Raw genomic sequence first — 20,015 nt, forward strand, 5'->3', positions numbered from 1 at the left:
GCAGCTGGGATTGACGGGAGAGGGGGGGACCCTCTGCGGGGGGAGGCTTGCGGAGCCGCCGCGGGCACCCGCCAGGCCAGGCTTGGCTCTGCCTGCCCTTGGCATCTCAGTGAGGCTGCCTGCTTCTGGCCGTAGCTTTCAGCTTGCGGGGAGGGTCGTGCTTACCCCCGCCGAAGCTGGCGGGGGGATGGAGAGAGCCTGCCCCTTGCCAGCCTCAGCCGAGACGCCGCTCTCGCCGCCGGCGGATGCTCTCGGCTCCTCCCCTACTGCCACGGAGCACATGGCAATGTTTTGGTTGAGCGGTTTGTTTCGTTTTGTTGCTGTTTATTTGTGTTTTGGTTTTGTTTGGTTTTGTTGGTTTTTTTTTTTTTTTTTTTCCCGAGCAAAATGTGCCGCAGCTGGCTGCCTCCGAAGCATCCGCAACGTCTCTGGAGAAACTTTCAAGCGGCTCCAGTAAAAAAAAAAAAAAAAAAAATAAAAATAAAAAGAAGAAACGCTGCTTCTTAGGCTGCTTAAACTCCCTGTGCCGCTGCGTGCGCGGTGAACTCGGGGACAGTTGCACAGCGTCAAGCCTTTCCTTGGTGGGAAGCCCTCGGTCAAAGGCATTTAAAAAAAAAGATCCCCATATAGTAAGGTGTGCGGTTGGGTTTTAAGCCCCATCACCTCCCCGCGCTGTAACGAAGGGAAGCCCGATGAACTGGAAAGTCCGAGCATAGCAGGAGAGCTATTAGACACACGTAACGCAGGCGGGAATGTTGCTGGAAGTACCTTGCAAGGCTACAAAAGACGGTCGCTTTTGCCCCCAGAAAATCCACTTGGTGGTTTCACAGCCCGGGAAGCGACGAGACCAAAGCCCCTTGCTGCGTTGGCGGAGTCGCCTTCAGTCTCCGTACTTACACCGCCAGGCCGAGGTCGGACTCTGAGCCCCCCGCCGTCTCCTCGTAAGTGCAAGAAAAACCCCCGACACGGCGTTTTTCTGCGTAGTGTGGTTTATTTTTGCCGGTGCTACTCGGGCAGACACTGCGACCACAAGCAACGACCTGCAAACCCTAAGTCTACCCAGAATGATGGAAGGGAGGGAGGGAGGGAGGCGGGAGCGCCGGCGAGGCCAGGCGAGGCGAGGGCGGCCGTGGAGCCCTCCCGGTCCGGGCATCCCCCCGTCGTCCCCGGCGGAGCCCTGCCCTGCCCTGCCCCGCGGGGCTTGTCCGACGGGCGGAGGGGCGAGGGGCCCGGGCGCGCTGCGGAGGGGGTCCCGGAGCCCCCCTCCCTCGCGCCGGCGTTGGAGAGGGGCTGGGAGGGGGGCACACTGCGGCGGGGGCCAGGCGGATGGAGCGAGTGGCAGGAACCCCCGCTGCCCAGTCCCGGGGCGACGGGCTTCACTGCCTGCAAAATTTGCACTTGATAATTTTCTTAAAAGCACTTTGGAAGTCTTTGTTGAAATAGGCATAGATGATGGGGTTGAGGAGGGAGTTGGAGTAGCCCAGCCAGTTGATGACTGCCCCCAGCCACTCGGGCATGTAGCACTTACTGTCACAGAAGGGCAGGACCAGCGCCACGATGAAGAACGGCAGCCAGCAGAGGATGAAGGTGCCCATGATGATGCCCAGGGTCTTGACAGTCTTCCTCTCCCGGGACAGAGCCATCCTCCGCTTGGCCTCCGTGTTCTTCTCGTTGCGCCTCTCGAAGGAAGGGGGCGGCGGGGAGCCGCACGCCTCGCTGGGCAGCGGCAGGTGAGTCTTGGAGGAGCTGTTGCAGCGCTGGACCTCGATGATCTCCAGGGCGGCCCCGTCCTCGCCCTGCCGCACCGCGCCGTTGACACAGGCACCGGGCTTGGGCTCCACAGTCCGCCGCCAGCCCTTGCCAGGCTCCCCGTTGCTTTTCTTCTGCAGGGCGGCCGGGGAGAGGGTGAGGCATGTGTCGGCGATTTTCTTCTTCTCCGCTTTCTTGACGGTCTTGCGGATCCTGAAGCGGGCCGCCTTGAAGATGCGGCCGTAGAGCACCAGCATGAGGAGGAGCGGGATGTAGAAGGCGCCGAAGGTGGAGTAGATGGTGTACCCGTGGTCCTTGCTGATGGTGCAGGCGTCGGGGTCCGAGCGGTCCTCGGGCGTCCTCCAGCCCAGCATGGGCGGGATGGATATCAAGAAGCCGATGAGCCAGGTCAGGCTGATAAGCACGGCGGCCCGCCGGGGAGTCCGCTTGTTGACGTAGTCGATGGGGTCTGTGATGGCCCAGTACCTGTCCAGGGCGATGGCGCACAGGTGCAGGATGGAAGAGGTGCAGCACAGCACGTCCAGCGAGATGAAGATGTCGCAGGTGATTTGCCCCAGCGTCCACTTGTTCAGCACCTGGTAGAGGGCCGCCATGGGCAGCACCAGCACGGACACCATGAGGTCGGTGACGGCCAGCGAGCCGATGAGATAGTTGGCCACTGTTTGCAGGGAGCGCTCCAGGGCGATGGCCGCGATCACGCAGGCGTTGCCGCTCACGGCGCACAGGATGAGCGTGCCCAGGAGCAGGGAGGTGAGCAGCTGGTAGCCCAGGGTCACCTCGGCGAGGCCGGGGCCGCCTGCCCCCTCGGGGGAGCGCTCTGGGGAGGTAGTGTTGTTGGCCACATCCATGCCGGGCGGGGGGGGTCGCTTCAGGAGACGGGCATGGGAAGAGGCGCCGGTCACTTGTGCGCTCCCCTGGCAGGAGGCATCGCCGCCCCGTGCGCTTTGGCCGCGCCGGGCGCCCCCCCCCCCCCCCTTCCCTCCCCTATATAGCGCGGCGGGAGGCGGCCGAGGCTCGGAGGACGGCGGCTGGCAGAGCCGCCCCGCGCCCGCCCATCCCCGCCGCCTCTGCCCAGCGCGCAGCCCCGGGCGGCGGGGGCGGCCCTCCTGCCGCCGCTCGGCGAGCTGCTGCCCCTCGCTCCGCCGCTCTCCCGCGCCGCTCCTTCCTGCTCTGCCTCTCCGCTCTCCCCTCGCTTTCTCCCTCCCTCCTTCCCCTCCCCTTCCGTCCCCCCCCCCTCCATCCCGCCCTTCCGCGGGGGGGTCTTGCTGGGTCGCCATCGTCCCCCGGCGCCGCCGGCGGACCCGGCGGGCGGGCGCCCGTGTCCGTCACTCGCCGCCGCCCCCTCCCCGCTGGGGGAACACCGCAGAGAAACCCACCACGACTCCCCTCCCTCCCCCGCCCCCTCCAAACCTCCTCCCCGCAGCTCCGCCCCGGGCAGCGGAGACTCCGGGCTTCCCCGCGGGACCGGCGCCGGGGCTTGTGCGGGGTGTGCGAGGCGGGGGGAAGCTTTCTGTGGCCAGGCACTGCCGGCTGGGGCGGGGGGCACCGCACACCCCCAGCGCTGCCTGAGGCCGGGGGGTGCCGGGGCGGGGGGCGCCGGGGGTGCTTATCGCCACCTGCAGGCAGGCGGCGGCGGCCCGAGGGTGCGGCGCCCGGGGGGGGCTCGGCCGGGCACCCCCGGCCGCGGGGCCGGCGGGACTTTGCGCGGGTCTGCACCCTCGCCCCCTGCCAGGCCGCCGCTCCGGGCGCAGCGGGCACGGTGCTGCCGGGGTTGGCGAGGGAGCAGCACCAGCCATGCCGCCGCGGCTGCGAGGAGGGAGGGATCGCTGTCTGGCACGGGTGTCGCGGGAGGGACTGCTGTACAGCACGGTGCCGGGCCCGGCTCCGGTCGCTTGCGAATGCTGTAGCCGTGGGAGTCCATTCGTGATGATCCATGCCCTTGCCCCAGCGACCTGCCGCGGGGAGGGCGGTCGCTGCCGTCGGGGGCTCCGCGCCAGTGCGCGGCTCCTCGCCGTGCAGTTCCCCGCGGGAAAACGGCATTGCCCCCCGGCCCTCCCGAGACGGGAATTACAGTGCAACACGCTATTGAAATCACTGTCCTCTCAAGACGACGACAACAGCAACAAAAAGGGAAAAAAAAAAAAAAAAAAAAAAGCCTTACAGTTCCTCCCGGTAGGAGGGTGAAAGGCTGAGTCTGAAAATGAAATGAGAAAAATATCTCTGGGAACAATCTTGTATAAAAAAAAGAGTGTCGATTGACACATCATAAGCAAATCAGTTAATATCCAGTAAAGAAAACGAACAATCACAAACCTGCGAAACATCTGTCATTTAAAGAAAGGGGGGGGGGGAGGGGGGGGAAGAAAGCGGTGTGATTGACAGGTTTAACTCTAGCTGTCCGTAAAAGGCAAAAGCAAGCCCTCTGACATAATTTCTGTGGCAGGCTTTCTACTATCTTGCGGCTCAGTATTTGTAATGGTGTGAGATCTTTCACTCTGCTTTGTAATTGTGCCATGCAAGCTCAGAAAACGCAGAAAGCCAAATAAGTAATTGCTTAATAGGAAGATTTGCCAGATTCTAACTTAATCAAACTTGAGATGAGGATCACAGATCCTGGCTTGAACACGCTCAGGTCTCCTCATCTTTTCTCAGTCCGCACTTAAAAATAAGGCTGAGTTCACAACTTCACAACGTTTGGACAGATTTCGGCCAGTTTCTCTTCACGAGGGGACCAGGCTACATTTCTCTGCCTCTAGGCTTGCGATCTTTACTATAAACGATCAAAACGCAGAGATGCGCTGGATAAGCGGAGCAGAGCTGCACCCCTGAATGCCCGTTGTGGTAGCTGATCGCACTAACATTTCTGTGCTCTGTGCCCTATTGAATGAAGACTTACACCGTTGAGACACAGACAAAACAAAACGCAATCGATATTTAAGTATGCTTTGCTCCTTCACTACCAAAACCTATTTTCTTTTTAATGTCTCCTCAAATGCACGGCACGGCTGGCTTCTAAGCTGCCTATTTAAAGACCCTTTTCCCTTCAGCGAAATCGAAGTTTGTGCTTCTTGCTGTTTAGAGCCAGCCTGATGCAACGAAGAAAGTGCAAGTCTGGGAGGCAGGAAAATCTCAAGGAGATTGTTCCAGCTTTCTTGCATAGTGGCGGGCAAGTCATTAGCCTAATTAATTAGCCTGAAATTAGCGTTTCAAAGCCACAGGGGATGAGGGGTTTAGGAGTCCATGAAGGACTCTTGGGGAAACCGGTTCCAGAGGTGTTTTACGCTGACACGGCCAAGGGAAGTCAATCACAGACACTTTTTGCCGAGAAATTCCAGTGGGGAAAAGTCGACAAGGTCCTTTTTCAATTGAAATATTTTAAATCGTCTTTACTTTTTGAATTTATTTTTTGTTCAGAGGCTGAAAGTCATTTAACTCTGAATTAAATTGAGAAGCAATTTAGGCAACCATGGAGGAAAGGGAGGGAGTAGGAGGTGGAATATGTAGACGAAGGGAAAACTCACTCTCTGGATGTGATAGTGTCTTTAATCCTACTAAGCATTTAAACAGCAAAATGCCGGTTAAACTTTCAAGCAACTAAATGATGTGCTAATGTCTTTAGATAACTTAGGTGAAGCAGCTAGGGAAATTCTTTAAGGAAAGCCATAGCCTCATAAAATCCAAGCCAATTTGAGACTAAATGAAACATTAACACCACATAACCTTAAAAAGGTCCAATTAAAATATTAATGTTATTCAGTTATGACACAGATGCAGCAAACAAAAGGTTTCTCAGTAAGTACGAAAAGAAAAAGCATTAACAACAGTAGCAGAAGATGCTTTCCTGAGCAATTTCATTCTACACACTTCAAAAAAAGGCAGCGCTACATATTTTTGATGCTCTCAGATTATGACTGTATTGTCTATTTGGCAAAGTGAAACTGAAATGTTACAATTTGATCACAGCATTTTGTTCAGGTGATTGCATATTACACTTTGGTTTGAAAAGGATTTGGGTCTTGGGGTTTTTTTTTACTATTCACCAGGATAAGGTACAGCATTTGTGTTATTCAAGAAATTATATTCCAGTAATGGTTTCAAAATGAAGGTGCTTTACTCAGGAGCTAAGGAAATTAACAATTTCAGTTCACTGAAACTGATCCAGTATGTGCAGTTTTCTGTTAGAGAAGTTCCAAACAGGTGGAAGGAAAGATGTGCCAGGAGACAACTTACCAAGTACAGCCTTCTTGTGTTTTCTCATTAGGCATCTTGGAAATACAGCCAACAGGAATTAGCACTACTCCACACTGTTTGAAACCTTCTGAAGAACAGCTATAACTTTAAAATATGGAAAAGCAAACAAGAATTTCGTGTCTGAAGTGACTATATCATTGAAACCCATCCGTTTCACACAAGCGCATGCATTTCACTGTGAGATCCACTTCAGGATACCTGCTCCCACCTTTCATAGAGCACAAAATGTCTCACAGTACTTTAAAAAATTTAAGCCTTGTACTGTAAAAGACCAAAAAGCTATAAGAAGGGGACAGAAAAGTTAAGGCCATTGCTAGTATTGTAGCTGCATAGCTCTCAGCCAAACTGCTCTGGATCAAAATGAGTCCAAATCTGGCAATCTGTTTAGTCCTGACTTTGAGGACAAGATGAACCAGCCAGGAACCTAAGTGACTTTCAGTACCAGTAGCAAAACTGTTCCTTGTATCTTATCTCTAGCTATGGCCAGTTTGTGAAGCCCTACATGTCCAACTCATATCTATCAAGAGATCCCTCTTGAATCCTATAATTAGTCTGCTCAGAATCAATACAGCACAAATTTAATGCAATAGCACAATGAGGAAGCCTAAATTTCCAACTTCTGGATCACCTTTGTGCCATCTCAGTATTTCCTCCTTTTTGGGGCATGGAGGTGGGCTGGCTAGTTCTCCATGCAGTCCTGTCCAGCCACCTCAGAGCTGGCTAGCTGCGGGCCACTGGGAGCTGTGCAGTGCTGAGACATTCCAGTAGCTCTGCAAGAATCAGCTTGGGTCTAACAGAGGTAACAGCATCAGCACAGCACTCAGCTTCAGGGCTGAGTTAGGTCCTGCAAGATACTGAGATGTCTCTCAACCTGCTCCTTAACATTCCTAGTTCTGCATGCACAGAACAGTGACACCCAAGGTCTGGCCTGGGAAGATCTGCTGGCTCTGGTGCCAGTCATGCCAAAGGAACATTGCTGCTTCATGGCTTTAACAGGTCTTGGGAGTGGTACAGCTGGGTTCACACACTGTTAATTCAGCTTCTGGTGACTCTGCACTGAGCCCAGTCAGATTTCTGTTCCCTCTGTTTTGCATAGGTAGAACCAGATCAATAATCTGGGCCAAATAACGCAGAGAAATAACCCGGAAGACACAGGAATGACCACCATCTCAGAACATCAGAGTGCCTGCCTATTATGTTTCCCATGTTATTATCCATGTTCTCTGTTGCCTGAGATACCCCAGTTGCCACTGTCATCCTAGACAATGATGAGCTGACTGCAAGTTCCACTGTTCTATTCTCATTCCATTCAGCTGCCTTACCACAACACTCATGTTCATCATTTTTATGAAGGCCAGAAACGAATTATTTAGATACACAAGTATATATTTGCCACTTCCGCCTTTCTCTGCCAAGAGCTTACAGTAGTAACTAAAATTATAGCATAACTCAGCATAGCCCATGGAAGGGGATAATTCATTACACCTCACAGTCTTGGAAGTAATAGAAGAGTAGGTAAACATTTCATCCAAAAGGAATAAATGTTATGTATATTCAAGCAGTATCACTGAAGTGAAACTGTTACTAGTGATGCCTTCTATCAAAATCACAGGGCAGTTTTTATGCAAGTCTAGAAGTTTAAGATGGATTTTGAAAGATGTTCACTTTAATTATTATTCCTCTGTGAAGGAAAGAGACTTTCAAGCATATTCATTCAAACATAAGTTTTCATAAGTTTATAGAAACTTCCCAGATTTTTGGCATTCTGGGAAAACTCAACTTAAGGTTAAATTTTCTGTGTTGCCCCTTCTCTATGCAGTGCAGCTGCAATGAAGAAAGAGCTGGAATATTGTCTCTTAACCATTTGTGCATTTTCTTGATACTTAAGCTGCTAACCATGGATTTGATCCCAGAGAAACTCTGGGAAAATCTACTTAGTTGACTCTAATCATGTTGTGGAGAATGAAGCAATGTTCCAGCTATGCTGAGGTTTTTATCAGCACATCTCCTGTGTCAGAGACAAGGGAGAGTAATACACAGAGCTGGTGCATTAGGGGTTGGTCTCTGTGAAGAAAGATTTTGTAGCTGGTTAAGAATCACTTGTCTGGTGCAATGCAGTCCCAAGAACACAGAATATGTCTAAATGATTTCTTAAAAACTATAATCTGATATTTGTAATTTAATTAAAAATACTAGCTTACAAGTAATTTTTTCTCAACTGAAGTCTGTAAAACAAATCATCTTAATAACATCTACTATACAATTCTAAAATTGCTGACTAGCACTGAGCAGCTTCTTGGTTAAATCAGGCTTTTTCTTGTAGCTAATTAAGATTATTCCATCTATTTACTTAACATTCACATTCACCTTACAGCAAAATACACAACTGGCTTAAAGCATTTGCTGACAATACATACCAGATTCCAGTAGTATTCTAGATCTTAAGCAATTTTCCCAAGTATTAAATAATATTTGCATGATTATTTAAACAAGGGCTGCCAAGATATTCCAAGCTTTGCAAGCATTTTTATTTTTTCACGTATTAGTTACTTTATTTATGGATACATTTTAGTGGACGCATTCAAGGTTTTTTTTTGTTTGTTCTCCCCTCTTCCTCCCCCCAAAAACATGCACTAGCTTCTGGAAGAGAAGGAATTTTATACAAAGAGCCTTAAAAGACTTTCAAATAAATTTCAGCTTAAGGAGATTTAGGCCCCAAAGGTTTTTATTGCAAGGGCCACTTTTCCCACTTTTATATACATATATTATTTCACTTCAGAGGAGACAAAGTAAGAGACAAACTATTCTTGAATAACAGCAAGTTTTGAAAAAACATCTAATTTCTCTAGCTAAGCTTCTACAGGCCTCAGCTTTAAATATCAGGCCAATCTAAATGAGTTTATCAGTATTTTCCAAAATAAAGTTAAGGTACTTGAATCTTACAGTGGAGTTGCAGGTGTAGCAACTGATGACTTCCTCTGCTCTCATCATGTCAGAGCTTCAATACTACACTAGAGATTAAAAGTAAATTATGTAGTATCATTGTCTCCTTAATCAATAAAGACAGCAGCTAGAATTTCAACATAATTTTTTATAAAGGATATAAATTCTCCTGTTCAATGTACACTAACTGGAGCTCAACAGTATTGACTGCAGTTCAATAGTATATTAATCCAACTGATTTTTTTTTAAAGATGTTATTATGATTTTTCATTTCCTTACATTAAAATGAATATAACACTATTATTAAAAAAAAAAAAACACAATTTGGAAAAAACAGGGCTGATGTGTAGACATTAAATTTTAGGGAGGTCTTGTCTTTGCAGACTAACTTTATCCTTTTAAATGAAAAACTATTTTATCTACACAGAGGGGAGTCACATCTAGTCATAGAGGCCTACACAGACTGCTTTTAGAGTGACCTTGACAAAGGCCATAAGGATATTGTCTTTCCTGATGTATTAATCTTCTTTACCTAGGGCATTAGTTGGCACAGTACTAAACCACCACATCTTCCCAGGAACCTGGGACCTTGTTCATGGAGGGAGGTTGTCTTGTTTTCTTATTGGAAGTAAATGTGCTCTTGAGGAATTACTCAGCTGCAAATCCCTTCTTTTTTTTATGAGTTTTCCTAGCACAGTCACTGTACCAAGCACAAATGCTAGTGCTTGAGGCAGCTGGAGTATATGGCCAAGGATACAGCGTAAGGCAGAAATGCCCCTTTTAGCAGCATCCTGTACTTGATGTCAGTTTTTAACAGTTGACTCATTGCTGCTCACTAACTTCTAAGCACCCTGCTAACTAGTGGGGTTCAGGTTAAGTTAATCACCCAGGACTCCTATGTAAAAAACGGAGTTGAGATATCCACAAAAACCAGATCTGCAGAAGTTGCCACATTGAGCATACAGCCTCTTAATCTTTCCAATACCAAATGCTAAGGAGAAGAGTGTTACTTAGAATGTTCTCACCAAAGTAGTTCAGATACCTAATTCCATCATCAGAGCTAGAAACCTCAGGAAGTTGCTGTCTATTTTCAAACAGTTTAAAAAATCCTGAGTTTTGGGGTATAAGGTGATGGCAGGCACCACTACCACCTCTTCTTGGTTATGTTTGTATGGGATTAGGCCAGTTCAAAATAAACCTGCTGGACAGAGGTCACAGTCTGTGAATCCAGCTAGAGCTTAGATGTGAGCTTGGTGTTGCTAGAAAATAACCAGTTCTGTGTATTCATCGCAGCAACAATGTGGGCTCTCCTAAGTTGACCAGGGAAGTCACCAGTGGAAAACAGACCAGTGAAAAAGTCCAGGATATAGATGAGTAGTGCAGGGCACTGCCCTCCCACCTCACTTTCAGTGCATTCAGCAGATGATTCTTAAAGGAGGTCACCAAAATGAGGGAAAATAGGTATTTTGGTTAACTATGGCACTTAGAAACACAAAGAGAGTAACACATTATATAACCTAATGGGTGAGTTTACCATCAAGATAAGCCAAACAGACCCTGTCTACTACAAAGAAACAAAGCTAATGAAGCTACAGGTAAGTGAGATTTGATCAGATCTTAAACATCACCATAGGAGTATGTGGGGTCTTGTGTTATTTCTTGGGTGCTGGTGCTGTTCTTTGATGACATTAGTTCTTTCCATTTTTTTTTTTTTTCTTCTCTGCTCTCCTACCCCATCAATCACTCTTTATAAGCTCCTAAGTGCTAGGCAATATTTTTATACTCTCAGGAGCTTCATCACATCTGCCACAGACACTCAACATTCCCTTTCTAGATGCAACAGTCATCTGAACTCCCTCTTTGTGGTTTCCGTTATCATTCAATTAGGTTCAAAGCAAGTAAAACCAGGGTTTTTTTGGCCTGAGATTACCTAGTTATCAGTTCCTCATTTTTAATCTCATCTGACCAGACAGAAACAGATTTTGAGGGCCTCAAGACTATCTGAATAGCACATTACAACCATAGAGGCTGTAAAGTGTAGTTGTGGTGCACAGCGTCCTGCTAAAACTTTTAGGAATCTTCACCTACAAGCAGGCTTTGTGAGGGTCAAAATTTTGCCCATAGGCACATGTTGCATTAATGAACTTAGTTGCAAAGTTAGCCCTTACCACTTTTGTTAGATGATGTCTACAATTACCTATATCCAAGAACTCGGCATTGTAGCACAAAATCTGAGAACCAGGTGTTAAGAAAATTCTAACAAACAAGACCCTTCCTCTCCATTCTCTCCAATAATTTTACCTTCATGACTGTTCATACAGAAGAGTCACAATGTGTTTCATGTATCCAGTACATCTTGCATCCCTCAAGGTCTTCACAGTTTTTCTTGCTAAGATGCATTTTATGTTAGTCATGAAAGGCTAGATAAGCTTTCTTTCACCTGTACTCTGGTGCAATATATAATTGCATTACTGTAAAGAAGCATAGAATTATGCCTCTGAGAGGAGCAACGCATTTCCTCCTTTCCACTTGCCCAGAGGGGAGAATAAACTGCCAGTTGTTACCTGTTTCTGTCCATCTCCTTTAGAAGAAAAAGGAGTATGGCAAAAAACTCTTTCTTCCTCCTTGTCTGAATACCTGTAGGGCATTATCCTTTCCCCCATCCAACACTCCAATTATGTGGACCAAGAAACAGCATAGTTTATTCACTAACCTAACAAAGTTATTTTAGATTTTTCTGAAGACAGTTCCATGAAAATTAACACTGCAGTCATACATATACTTCATGTATCTGCTCACTCTTTATCAGTCCTCTTCTCCATCATATTCCATTTTTAGTAAGAAACCAATATTATGATATCGCCCTTGAATTCAATTGCATTTTGCTATTCTCCATTTCTGTTTCTGCAGGACTTTGGTAAGTAATTATGCTGGCTAAGGCTTTTCAAATGAAAAAGGGAGTAAACTGCTTTCTGCATAAATGCACATATCTGGTTTTGTTTATCTTGATGCCAGAGTAACATTGCCATCGTGGGGATAAATTTACTTGTATTCAAGACAATGAGAGAGACTAGAGATGAGGAAGATGGTATTTATGACTCTGTGTCTGCAATACCATTCAAGTTAATAATCTATCTAGCTTTAAACCATGCAATAGAGGATCACAGGAAAAAAAATAATCACCCATTCTATCCCTTACACAGATCAAATCCTGGATGTTCATTTAGGGATTTATATTTTAAACTGTGGCTGCATCCTCCTCTGTGGGGACTTCTATCTGATCATTCATTCAGTATGTAAATGCATAAGGTTCAAAAAAGGGAGATATGCCTGCTCTTCATTTCTGTCACCAGAAATCCTGACTTTTAAGTCTTATGGGGTCAGAGCATTGTGTCTGGCTCTTCCCAATACTTAAGTGCATTTTTTTTTCTATTAATCTACAAACAGTCAAGTCAATTGGATTGAAATTACTGAAGTCCAAGGGGCTTTGTCAGGATAACTCAGAGGGAGATTTGGCCTCACCCCTTTTAATCTGAAGTCCATGGAGGCTAAGTGCAACCTGCAGCTGTCTCCACTCACTGAGACAAGTGATACACCTTTATCTGTCAGTGGCCACAAACTGAAGTTTCAGGGGAAGGCATAAACCCCCACTGGAGAATTATGCACAATATACCTACTGGAGAAATTACTGAAAGATTTTGCAGTCCCACACAGTTAATGATTAATGTATGTTCAAAACCGAGGGAGAATCTATTCATATCTCTTTATATACATTTTTACCCTAATGTAATTAAGGTCATAAAAATGTCAGGTTCAAAAAGAAAACATATTTTGCTCTTGGCCCTTATTTCACATTTGGCAATGAGTTGAATAGTTTAATTATATGTTGTGTAAAGGATTATAAATGGTGTTTTGCATTTTTATTAGCGAGCTTTCTATTTGTGTATTAAGAAAAGCCAGAAATACTTTCTATATCCTTATTTTATCTGCCTCTTATAGATCTTTCTAATAAGTTTCTGTCTGAACAGAATTACTCCAGTCTCTTCACATCATAGGGAAGCTTTTCTAGCTCTCTAGGCTATTTTCAAAACTGGAGTGCCTGTTGTATCTCTTGGAAGCATTGTCCCAGGAGAAGAGAGCCTGTAAAGTTCTTTTTCCTGAGTGGATTCACTTCAGCAAATGTGAAATTTTCACCTGATAAACTAATTTAGCTATTGCTTCTAGTCCCAATTTTCAGAATAGCATTATCAGTAACTAGCTTTATAAACAGCTCTTCTCTCTCCTTGAACTACCTTACTCAATCCATATATAGTTTGGAGCAAACTGCTACTTCTGCATAATATTGAGTTCCTCTTGCATCCATCTTTCTGATGGTTAGATAGAGAAATACATTTCAAGCCTTTTCAATAAGTAATAGCATTGACCATTTTATTAATGTGAGTGCAGATAGAAATTAATAATCAGTATTTAAATTAAAAAGTCTAAAGAAAGTTCCTGGATTAAGAACAGTGAAAACTGGTTAGAATAAATGTCGTTATGAAGAGATGTGGGTTTGGTTTCCCAGCTGCTGTAAATCAGGGTAGTTAAATCAAAATGTAATTATCAATGGCCACAAATTATAACAAAAACTGAGAACATAGTAAGATAAAAAAAAGTCTGTGACAGCTAAAATAGAATATCCTCTATCACATGAGCACAGACAAATATGTAACACTGGTTTCCATTGCATTTGGTCACTGAGTGTAGGTTAAAGATCTTGGCTGCTGTAAAAAATATTCCACTAGTCTGTGTTTTTAAGGTAGTTGAATGGGGGAAAGAAGGTGGGTTGAAAAATTTGCTGCTGAAAGGAAGTTGTTTCTTGGTTACTCTGTACCACAATAATAGTTGCATCTTTTTAATCTAATAAAGCATGCCCCACCTTTCTTAATGAGATACAAATGAGGTTGATATCACCACATGCACAAAAATGGGTGCAAAAGTGTCATTCCTTTAAAATACAGGCAGCATAGAAATGCATACACCCAAGACCATGAAAATAACTGCAAACTGTTCTATGACACAATGCTGGAATATCTGCTCTGCTCCATAATGGTTGTAACCCTGCACTCATCAGTCTTCATTCACAGGATCACTGCTGTTAGAGTTACATTCCTGACTTTGGGTATCTGCCAATTTTTGCTGTAATGTTTATCATATCATTCTGATCAGCCTTTAACAAATGTTTTCTCTATAATAGTTGTTACTTGCATAGCAACTGCATTTGCCTGCTGTATTGGGGGTCATTGTAATGAAGAGCACCTTAAGAGAAGTTCTAGTATGTACATGTCACTTCTTCTAACTCCTTTTTCCATTTTTTTATTTGTCTTCTGTTGAAGTTCGCTGAAGATGGAACTTTACCAGTCTCTTTCTTTGATCAGTCAATTGCATTTTTGCACCAGGAGGGAGTTTTCCCAAAAAGCTAGAATAATCCAGGCTAGACAGGTATTTCCTTCCTGGCAGCCTCAGATCTGTTTGCATATTTGGTAATTCAACATATCTCTCCGAATTTGTCACACTAATGGCCTGGTTGCAAAGGCCAAGGATGAGCACATGTCTCTACATTCATGATTTTAGACTGGCAAACCATGGTTTGTGGGAGAGACCAGAAGCTTTGCATACCTGCAGGCTAGATCTTCTTCTTTCACAAAAGGACCCTTAATTGGACTAAATGGCTAGTAGTCCCTAAGTGCAAGTATGGTGTCATGGCTCTTTATCTGTGCAGTGGATACTAACTGTACTTGCATGTGTATTTTTCAAAAAATAAGACTGCAGCCCATAGCTTGTCCTATAAATTCTCAGTCCCAAAACCGAATTCCTAGGAGCACAGTCTCTGCCAAGTATCTAGAGGCTTTCAGCTATAGATAACCTAACAGTGACTAGGCATTTGCTTCTTTCCCATGTACCATATTTACTCCAGTATAATTCAATGCACTTTCTCCTAGATTACAAGATGATGAAAACCAGGCTTGCAGCACGCTGCAGAGATCTGAGAGATTTCTACACATGATTCAGCAGTTGCAAACCTGCCACTAAGATAGTGTTTTCATTTGCATTAAGCCCCCACTTTTCCAATTATGAATGGCAGGACAATGATCTGATACTGGAATAAATCAGAAATAATTCAATTAGAACCACACTGGTTTAAAATTTAAATAAGTAAAAGCAAAATCAGCTGTATGATCATCTCAATACTACTCTGCCATCTGTCTAGGATTCTGTCTTAGAACAGTCATCTCCAAACCTTTTGACTGCACACCCACAATATATGTATATTTATTTATTTGTTTGTAAATTATATACATGCGCTACTGTACTAATATATTATGCACATTATAAAATGCATGTAAAAACAGAAAGTAAAAAAGGATAAGATAAAGATGAAATAAAGACATTTTAAAATATTATTTTATTTTCTTTATTAATGGCACCAAAAATATTTTCTTCCCACACCCCAACAGATTGTCTTGTGCATCGCCTGAGGTGCACACACCCCACTTTGAAGACCACTGTCCTAAATAAAACTTCTGTCATTGCTGTTTCTTTTGCTAAGCAAAGACCGTCCCCATGTAATTTACAAGTCACTATGATGACAATGTTTTTCTGCATTGATGGTTTAACTGGCAGGAAGCATTCAGCAGTTTAAAATGTACAACAATAATGTAGCAAGCTCTGCCAGCTCTGCCATCACAGTTTCTGTAGCTAAGACTAAATGTCTTATTTGTTGCCCAGGACCACAACGTTGAGCTATTTTTTCTGCAGACATCATATGTCAAACCACTGCCAACACACAATTGCATATGAAAATGTAGATGCCACTGTTTTGAACACTTGACAGGAACTATCTGGAAAACTCAGAAAAAGGGGGGGGGGAAAGGACTTAGAAGCATGAAAAGAAAAGAAATCTCATAGATAAGAGTATGAAACTTATAAATAAAATCCTGGTTACACCAAAATTCAAAGTTTCCATCCACTTTTGCTAGGTGAAAATTCTGCACCAAATACAGATGTGAGCAGATGTCCTAGTCAGAGCCAGCAAGATTTCAAACATGAACACTAAATTAGATCAATGTATATCTTCAGAAAGATAAAATGTATTTTATTTGCTGGAAAGAAACTGAGCTGGTGGAATGCATTAGGTAACAAGCCGGAATAAAAAAAAAAAACATCTTTTGAAATTAAATGAAAATGTGCTTAAATGTATTATAGCTGGCAATCAGAAACTGCCAGTCTGACTAATTTTTAAATATAACTCAGCTGCAAGAAAGCGATCCAAATTTTGAGAATTCCATTCAGAAGTCAGCTAATAGCTATGGAAAAGAGCGAAGAAGCCACAAAAGCTATACCAGTTCTCCTCAAAAAGGGATAATGTGCAGACTGAAGTGGACTGGTAAATATTCTGCTTTTGGCAAGTCTTTTTGTGAAGAGTTTAAAGCCAACAATTACATTAGCAAGGCACATCCTTTAACTTCTAGTGATTCCAGAGACATCAGTGGAACTATTTGTATGCTTAGAGATAACTCTTGATTCAGCAAAATATTTGAAAAAATGTTGAAACTAACAGCCATTTACATTCTTCAGTGCTGCTGAATGAAATCACATAGCTGCATGTTTGCTTTAGGACACAGGTCAGCACTCTTTACTCATTTCAGTGGTGTTTCTGCCTTAGGGAAGCAGATAAATCTGTCAAATCTCTAAATCAGATCAGCACATTAAATGGTGATATGGACACAAGAGGGAATTACTAGAGTGCACAGTCTAAAACCATGGGTGGGTGAAAATGCCCTTTAAATATATGTGTACAAGCAGCAGTCAGAATGAACCAGCTTGTGATGGTACTCCAGACAGGTATCTCTAAATTTTTGTTTCAGCCACCTGTGATTAGGAATCAGTGAATAGGTAAAATGCAAGAAGCCTTAGAGTATGTAATACATAATCCTCAGCAGTTCCAGGATGCAACCACTCAGTTTTGAGCCCAGCAAATAGCATTTTATAAGCTTCCTATAGAGCTTGCTGGCTCTTAGTCATCGTTTCAGTTCAGGTTAGCAATCCTAAGATTAAACCAGATCTCAGCTGCTGCCTGGGCTGCAGTGAGGTATAAAGAACCACCACAAATGCTGCCAATACCCTCATGTGTACCTGGAAACACTGAAAGGGGTTGAAATTGATGCGGGAAATTTCACACACTTCAGCTTTAACAGAAGTGATCCAAGCAATGCAATACCTGTGAAATACATTGCAATAGCTCTAACATCAAATTAGCTCAGTTTATATCATATTCTCCAGGGACCTTTTGCTTGTTTGGGGCTTGGGAGGGATTTTTCTGGTGATGAAGTAACAAATATATTTGGAAGTAATGCATATGGGACCAGGGTTATATAGCTTAGTAAATATTTAAAGAGGAACCTAACCAATTAATTACAGACCTCAGGAAGCCAATTGTGCAAAGACAATAGAAAGAACAAGAACAGTTTTCACATTGTAGAAGAAACAACTCATCAGCACTTGAATGAAACAAGTCAATGTCCTGGCTGACTCGAGCTGCTAAAAGTCAATTTAGCTGGGAACCTGCCAAATGTTCCTCATATACACAGGGTGAAAATGCTGAAAAAAAAAGAATGAACAGATATAAGCTATTATGAGATAATCTCTTATGCAAAACAGTCTTTGTAGCGTAACAATGAAGTTGGGAAAAACTTTGTCACTAAATTATTAGTTGCTCAACTTTTAATATCTTGGTCAAGGTTTTATGTTATATGCTCTTTATAGCTAGAGTTGAAAGAAGTACAATAAAAATTATTGGCTGGAATGAACATAATCCACCATCAAAGAAAGTAGTAGTTTAAAGAACAATCCTTCCTTTAAAAGGGGAATGATGGAATGATTCTATCTAGGATATAGCGGTCATATGGTATATATGCAAGTATTGGAGCTTGTGAGGAAAAAGCAGAAAAAAACCATAGCCATTAGCAATCTCCCCTCCAGAAACTCTTTCCGCTCACACTTAGTACATTTCTCATTCCCATAGGCATAGAGGTCAAACACTGTAGAGTTTGGCTATGTGGAAGGACCAAGGGACAGCAAGCTCACATGTATGTGTACTCTTCCAGTTCATCTTCCCTCACCAAGCCAGACTGGTTTTGATAAATGGCCAGAAATTGGACAGAAATACATCTGATCAACTTTTAGGTATGCATATCCACTATTTATCACTCTGAGATATGGGGTCACACTTCATATAAAGTAAACCACACATTTTTGTACGTGCTGCATATTTATGGGCTGGGAATTTAATGAACATGGGGAGTGGGGGGAGTTAGGATAACATTGAGTACCTTTGAAAATGTTTCCCTTATGGAAAGAAAGTAGTAACAAAACAAGTAGGCATTTTAGTATATTGACTTACTGCTTCAGTTTTTATTTTCTATTAACAATTTAAACAGTTTGGGAAGCATCAGCCATTGACAACACCCAGTTCTGCAAGCGCATACAGAAAAGACCAAGGCAGGCAACTCACTCTGTCTGTTCTAGTCAATTAAATGGCAATGCTCTTGGGCACTGAAGTGAAATGTGTGAAAAGGCCCACAGCTATGCTAACAAAGTCTCTCAGCACCCAGAAGATGGTAGCTGCATGCAGTATGTCTTTTAGTAATGGTCCCAGAGAAGGCACAGCAATTGACTGAAGGTGACAAATGACCAGAGCTGAAGGCTTCCCAGGGAAAGCTCATGCAGTACAAGGGGAGATATTCCAGTGCATGGGCATGTTTGGGCTACTGCTTAGCACTTTGAGGAGATGTAAACTGCAGTCGTAGATGTAGTCACAGAATTCAGTTGTATTATTACTTACACGCATGTCTGATCTCACACACACACCCCCACATACATATATGTGCAAATCTGAACAGTTAGAAAAGCACGCTTCAAGAATCTTCTGTGATAAACTGCCCAGACTATAGAAGACAAAGGAATACTCTGTTATCTAAGCAGATACAGATTTCATATAATTCTGAATTTTGTTAATCTAATTCTTTTCCACACCCAGATTTCCTTCTGTTTGTTTTGTTTGTTGTTGGCATCGAACTAGGCTGCAGTTACTAGCCTTTGGCACAGGATTGCTGAAGTGGGATATTGCTGAAATTAGCAACATCCACAAAATGAGAAAATGTGCAACAGCTGGTTATGCAGGATCCTCAGCTAGTGAAAGGGCAGGTTTGGCAGCAGTAAAGAAAGAATTTTTCCACAGATTAATAAAATGAAGTCCCAAAGGAATTTCTGACCATTTAGTGTGGTCTTTTACATGGCACAGGCCATTTTATTTCTGCCAATTACCCCTATACTTATCCAAATAACTTACTATCCAGTTTTGATTTGAAAGCATTTGGTCATAAAAAAAAGAGACTTTGATAGTTTGTTCCAATATTTTACACCTTCGTTGTTAAAGCCCATGCTTAACATCCAGTTTGAATTAGTCTCATTCCAGCGTCCAGTTCTAATTTACAGCAATTAATAATTCTTTTTATTTACAGTCAGAGAAAAGAGTTTTTAGCTCTAGGATATTTCACAGAAAATAGAAAGGATCGTAGTAACTTTCAGAGTAATCATCTCTCCCAGTTTGGAAAAACTCATTAAAAGTTTATGACTCCCTTTAAGAGTCATATTCACTATCAGTTTTGGAGGCATTTCTACATCTGTTCACAAGCAGTCAGCAGCTTCCCCTGAATCATTGTTTGACCACTAAAGCACTCACTCACTTTGAAAATACAAACATTCAAAATCACTTTTTCTTTTCAAGGGAAATTGACACCTAATATATTTTCAACCTTAACAAAGCCTTTTCCAGTCTGTGATGCTATCATCACTTGTAAATGATATTCATACTGGCTGGGAATGATAAATACATATTTAATACACAACACTTCTCCAAACATTTAGAAAAAAGAAATCTGTAATGTTCAGTAATTCATTTATGAAGATTCTGCTGCAAAGCAGAGTCTTTTGGGTCATCTGCAGAGTAC

General features: G+C 43.7%; 1 protein-coding gene across 1 annotated transcript; it reads right to left on the bottom strand.

Moving 5' to 3' along the window:
* Window positions 1-1,376: 1,376 nt before the first annotated feature.
* Window positions 1,377-2,618, bottom strand: HTR1A (5-hydroxytryptamine receptor 1A). The gene has a single exon (XM_075726759.1). It carries the CDS (start codon window positions 2,616-2,618, stop codon window positions 1,377-1,379), a length of 1,242 nt encoding a protein of 413 aa, XP_075582874.1.
* Between the last annotated feature and the right edge of the window lie 17,397 nt (window positions 2,619-20,015).

This window comes from Pelecanus crispus, chromosome Z (assembly GCF_030463565.1).
Source record: "Pelecanus crispus isolate bPelCri1 chromosome Z, bPelCri1.pri, whole genome shotgun sequence".
Taxonomy (NCBI): domain Eukaryota; kingdom Metazoa; phylum Chordata; class Aves; order Pelecaniformes; family Pelecanidae; genus Pelecanus; species Pelecanus crispus.

Coding starts and splice junctions, on each gene's coding strand:
- HTR1A (XM_075726759.1), bottom strand. CDS start 2,618: ATGGATGTGGCCAACAACACTACCTCCCCAGAGCGCTCCCCCGAGGGG.